We start from the raw sequence: 5,398 nt of genomic DNA on the forward strand, positions 1-5,398 counted from the left end.
ATATATATATATAATAGGTATTGTATAAAATATGTATAAAATGATTTAATAACTATTATAACTATTAATAATTTAATTAATATGCTATATTAATTTATATACTATATTAACATATTAATAACTATTTTTTATTAAAAAAACTAAACTAAATAAAAATGAACATGGCACTGATGAACACCTGGAAAATTTTATTCGATTATATTACATTATATTATATTATTTACTATTATATAATATATTATACTATGAAATATATGTTATACTATAATATTACTTGCACTATAAATTATTTATATTATGAAATACAATTTTTAAAACATTATACAGTAAGTAGTAAAGTATAGACTGTAAGCTATGTGAAATGTGAAAATGAAAGAAAATTAGTATGCAAATTAGCCCTAGTCTGGGCTCGAAAAGACTTTTTTCTTCTGTGAATTGATTTCATAACGTGTGTCTTCTGACATATCTCCGTGAGGGACGACGTTCATTATTATTCTGGGTGACGTGCAAAATACTGGAAGTATGAAAACTTAAGAGCAAGCTCAGCTGGATTTCTCGTAACAAATTATTCAGCGAGTTGAATGAAATTCTGTCTTGTTTCTCAAACCCAGGAATACAGCTAATTCTGAGGTGTTGTTAGTCCTTTTAAATGTGACCCTGGAGCACAAAACCAGTCAAGATCATGTTCCATGAAGATATTATGTACATTTCCTACCATAAATATATCAAAACTTCATTTTTGATTAGTAATATGCATTGCTCAGAACTTCATTTGGACAACTTTAAAGGTGATTTTCTCAATATTTGGATTTTTTTGCTCCCTCAGATTCCAGATTTTCAAATAGTTGTATCTCGGCCAAATATTGTCCTATCATAACAAACCATACATCCATGGAAAGCTCACAACTTTCAAATGATGTATAAATCTCAATTTCGAAAAATTGACCCTTATGACTGGTTTTGTGGTCCATGTTCACAAATAGTTTCTCCGACACAATCGGCGTTGGTAAATGACACTCTAACCGAGACTCGCACTGTTTCCCGCAGGTTCTGGAGGAGCGGATGAAGCTGGAATGCAAGTGTCACGGCGTGTCGGGCTCCTGCACCACCAAAACCTGCTGGACCACGCTACCCAAGTTCCGCGAGATCGGCTATGTCCTGAAGGACAAGTACAACAAAGCGGTGCATGTGGAGGTGGTCCGCGCCTCGCGCCTGCGGCAGCCCACCTTCCTCAAGGTGAAGAAGGCACACGGTTACCAGAAGCCCTTAGAAACGGACTTGGTCTACATCGAGCGCTCGCCCAACTACTGCGAAGAGGACGCCAAAACGGGCAGCGTGGGGACGCAGGGGCGGCTGTGCAACCGGACGTCGCCACACACAGACGGTTGTGACCTCATGTGCTGTGGGCGGGGCTACAACACGCATCAGTACACCAAAGTGTGGCAATGCAACTGTAAATTCCAGTGGTGCTGTTTTGTGAAATGCAACACCTGTAGCGAGAGGACGGAGGTGTTCACCTGCAAATGAATCGCTCGGCTCGTTTTGCACAGCAGAATGTATATTTGCTTTAACACCGAGTTAAAATACTAAACTCTATCGGTAGGTACGAGCCCGGAGGTACGTGCACTGACTCGCGCTAAAGGACTGCAGGATGCCAGCCGTGCATGCTGGGATTGGTAGTGTGGGACTCAAAAGGTCACGGAGGAACTCGTCGAGTTGTGTTTAAGGAGCTCAGTGCAAATCGAGGATGTATAAATGCCAACTGGAACCTGGTAGAGTATGTTAGTTATCCAGTCACACTGGATCTGTCTGTTTGAACACTGAAAATAAATTATTATGTATTATATGTCATAGTCTCCTAAGGAACCGAAGCGCTAACGGGTAGAAATGTGTTCTTTTGTACTAAGTGTAAACCGAGAGAAAGACTTTGTAGAAGCTCGTGACTGAAAACGTCTTGTAGAGGGAAGGAAAAAGCCCTGTGTTTTCCGACAGGAACGTTTGATGGCTAATGACGAGTTGACTTACGAAACCACTGTCATTTTGTAATTTTGTTTTGGTCAGCTGACGCATGTTAACATGGGTTCATCTTTGCTGTAATCTAGCCGTAGTTCTCAGTAAGGCATGCGATAGACGTTCGGGCCACTTTTCTTTTTCCGACTTTGCTAAACCAGTCTCTGCGATTCAAAGATCCTTCCTCAGTTCATGAAATGTGGAACGAGTATATTTCTGGATATGTTACAGAGTGCTGCACTGATATTTTTTCTATTCAGATACGATGCAATTAAAAGTCAAATAAATATCAAGTTGACTGACATCTGGGGATGTTTTTGCAGGGGAAAATAACTCTTTGGGAAACTGGGTCCTGAAATGCAAAAAAAAAAAAAAAAATGTACATAACATGTTACATAAGACAATATGTAATATTTTAGATTTATATTATAGAATATTTTATATCAGTATTTATTATGTAATATATATTTTTATCTATATAATTTCATATATTTGATGTTTTACATTAATATTTAATATGCAAAAATATGACTATATTACATGTTATATATTATATACAATATTGTAACATAATTTTATGTTTTAATATACAGTATATAATATTTTATTAGTATTTCATAATATGTAACCTTTTATATATAATAAATATTACATAAAATGTATAATATTTTATACTAGTATTAACAAGTGAAAAAACAAATTGCATTACAATAACAGAGTTTGGACATCAAATACAAAAGATCTGGGAAGTAGTTTCTCTTCTCGATTTTAAAAGTTGACAGATCCATTGACTTTTCTGGCCTTATTATGCAGTTATATGATTAATTGCTTTTCATTTTTTTCCCTTGCTGGTTGATTGCTTTCTAAATGAATAGATTTTTTTATGCAAAAGTCCATATCTGAAAAGGTTTAAACTACGTTTGATCCCAAACATTGGTGTTTTCAAGCACACGTGACATCAGTATGAATCCCAACTCCAGTTCCCTGTATTTCAGAAGCCTGAAAACCCATTAAACACACATCACCTCTCAACATAATGATCGTTAAACCCGAAAAGAAGAGACTCGTCGCCATTTCCCCATTATAAACGACAAGATGATTTGCGCTGGTGGCTTTTTATGCTTGTTTCCTGGCCGTGTAAGGGACAGCTTTCCACTTCCATGTCTTCGAAGCCCATTTGGGAAAGTTGCCTAAAATGAGGCAGTGATATTCGCTGTGACTCATATTTGAGGCCGCGCTTCCAAAGGCCGGAAATTGTGCCCGTATTGCGCAGTTCCAGTCACTCTTAATCTTAATAGGGCATGAGGAGGAAACATACATCATTAGATATCATAGTTAAATCAAGCCAGCCGCTCGCCCATCCAGCCTTTCTTCACGTTTGTGAGGAAAACACATGTTTATAATATCTTGTGGTCCGTTCGCTTGATTGTGGCATGTGTGGAGTTATCTTTGGAATTAAAGGGAAAAAAAACAAGAGGGTTTAGGTTGATTTGCTCTTGTACTGCGGTAGATATTATGCTCTTTCATAGTGCTTCAGTGCATGGGACTTTGTCTCAGATGTTTCTCCTAAAATTCCTTGGGAAAGATGAAAAAGTATAGAGCTTAGAGCTGTAAAATGAATATGGATTTGATGAGAAATGATTGAGATCTCTGACTTTTGATTGCAGACTTTGGGATCTAAGCTGACTGACATTTGGAATGTTTTTGCAGAGAAAATCAACCGTTTTCAGAATTATGCAAAAATTAAACAAAAATTCTATATATTTAAAATATATTATAATAAAATATTACAAAAAATCTGTTATATATATATATATATATATTAGCCGTTTACTTCATTCCTGAATGAATCAGCCATTTGAACAAATCGAATGAAGACATTTACAGCTACCTGCAGGCAGATTTAGTTTCTTATTTAGATCTTGATCATTTCATAAAAAAATAAAATAAATAATAAAAATAAAAATCTTAAAGGGATAGTTCACCCCAAAAAATTAAAAATCTGTCATCATTTACTCACCCTCATGTCGTTTCAAACCTTTCTTTTGTGGAACATAAAAGAAGGTATTCTGAAGACTGTTGAGAAAGCTGTTTTATTTACTAATGGCTTTCATTGTATGAACAAAAAATACTACGCTATTTCTCAAATGATCTTCTTTTACGTTCCATCGTTTACTTTAGGCCTGGCACTGTGAGCCTAAATGTTCATGTGTAATAAATATTATGTTGAATCAAATCAAATCAAATATTCCTTTCTAAAGCTACAATTTGTAATGTCTACTTAATACTTTCTCATTTAACACAAAAATAGCTTTAAATAATCTTTTGTGCGTATTTTCACAGTCAAAATTATTTTGCGATTAATTAATCGACCCATCTTGTAATTAATTATTAATTACAATCACATACAAGGTTATTTGGAAAATCTGAACACATTTCACTTTTTAGTTAAATCTACACACTATTCTAACCAGATTCCAATGAATGTTGTATTGAATGTGTCAAAATAATGTTACATTTAAATCCAAAGGTATGTTTAGCCTTAAACTGAAATATAACTTTAATTTATAGAACATACACAAGCTGAAACTCTTTCTGCTGTGGGTACAGCAGTATTTTGGAGTCCATTCATGGATTTTAAGGGTGTCAGTCGAGGGAAAGCATCATGCTCTCGGCTGAAAGGCATTACAGACAGGCAGCAAAGCAGAAGTAAGATGTGTTTTGTTAGTTGTCTGAAGCCCTGGGGCCCGGAACCATCTAAGCTCCATCACTATACCCCGGATTGCCCAAAATAAATCCACCTGTTTCTGGCAAACATTTTGTCATTAAAAAATATGAGAGAGAAAAACAGAGTCCATGGTGTGTGTGCTCTCCTCTAAAGCGCCTTTTGTTCTGGTGTCAAGATGGTTTGTTCAATGCGAGTTCCACTCCGGCGGATAATGCCGGCGGCTTTATTCACACAGAAACGGCCCGATCGCACAGCAACGCACCAGTAACTCACACTGGTGAGAGAGAGCGACTGCGTTTAATAGATCACTGTTCGTATATAACTGCTTAGAAATGCTTAGCGACTAATAAAACACAGAATGAAGACTGTTCTTTAATTTTATTGCGCAAATGTTGCTCTTTTATATAGAGTTCCCACTTATGATTAAGTCTCAACTTTGTGTGAAATGTTTCTCCTGAAGGAGAATTAAAAATGGACAAATGAGTAAAGAGCAGTTCAGATCATTTGATGAGAGATGATTTGAGTTCATATTGAGATCTCTGACTTTTAATTGCAGATAACAGTGTAGATCAATCCCGTATTCAAGGTTAAGTATGTGATTTTTGTGTCTCAATTTGGAATTGGATAATGACTGTTTCCAAACAGGTTTCCCAAGCCGCC

General features: G+C 36.0%; 1 protein-coding gene across 2 annotated transcripts in view; it reads left to right on the forward strand.

Moving 5' to 3' along the window:
• LOC107728337 (protein Wnt-7b) overlaps nucleotides 1-2,365 on the forward strand; it is a 41,451-nt gene extending 39,086 nt beyond the window's left edge. For both annotated transcript variants that reach the window (XM_016538476.1, XM_016538475.1), the window contains exon 4: nucleotides 1,048-2,365. In XM_016538476.1, coding sequence (XP_016393962.1) covers nucleotides 1,048-1,527 — 480 coding nt within the window. In that variant the 3' untranslated portion in view covers nucleotides 1,528-2,365. The remainder of the gene's footprint in view (nucleotides 1-1,047) is intronic.
• Nucleotides 2,366-5,398: the final 3,033 nt, after the last annotated feature.

Source organism: Sinocyclocheilus rhinocerous, unplaced genomic scaffold (assembly GCF_001515625.1).
Source record: "Sinocyclocheilus rhinocerous isolate Xijiao unplaced genomic scaffold, SAMN03320098_v1.1 scaffold3292, whole genome shotgun sequence".
Classification (NCBI taxonomy): Eukaryota; Metazoa; Chordata; class Actinopteri; order Cypriniformes; family Cyprinidae; genus Sinocyclocheilus; species Sinocyclocheilus rhinocerous.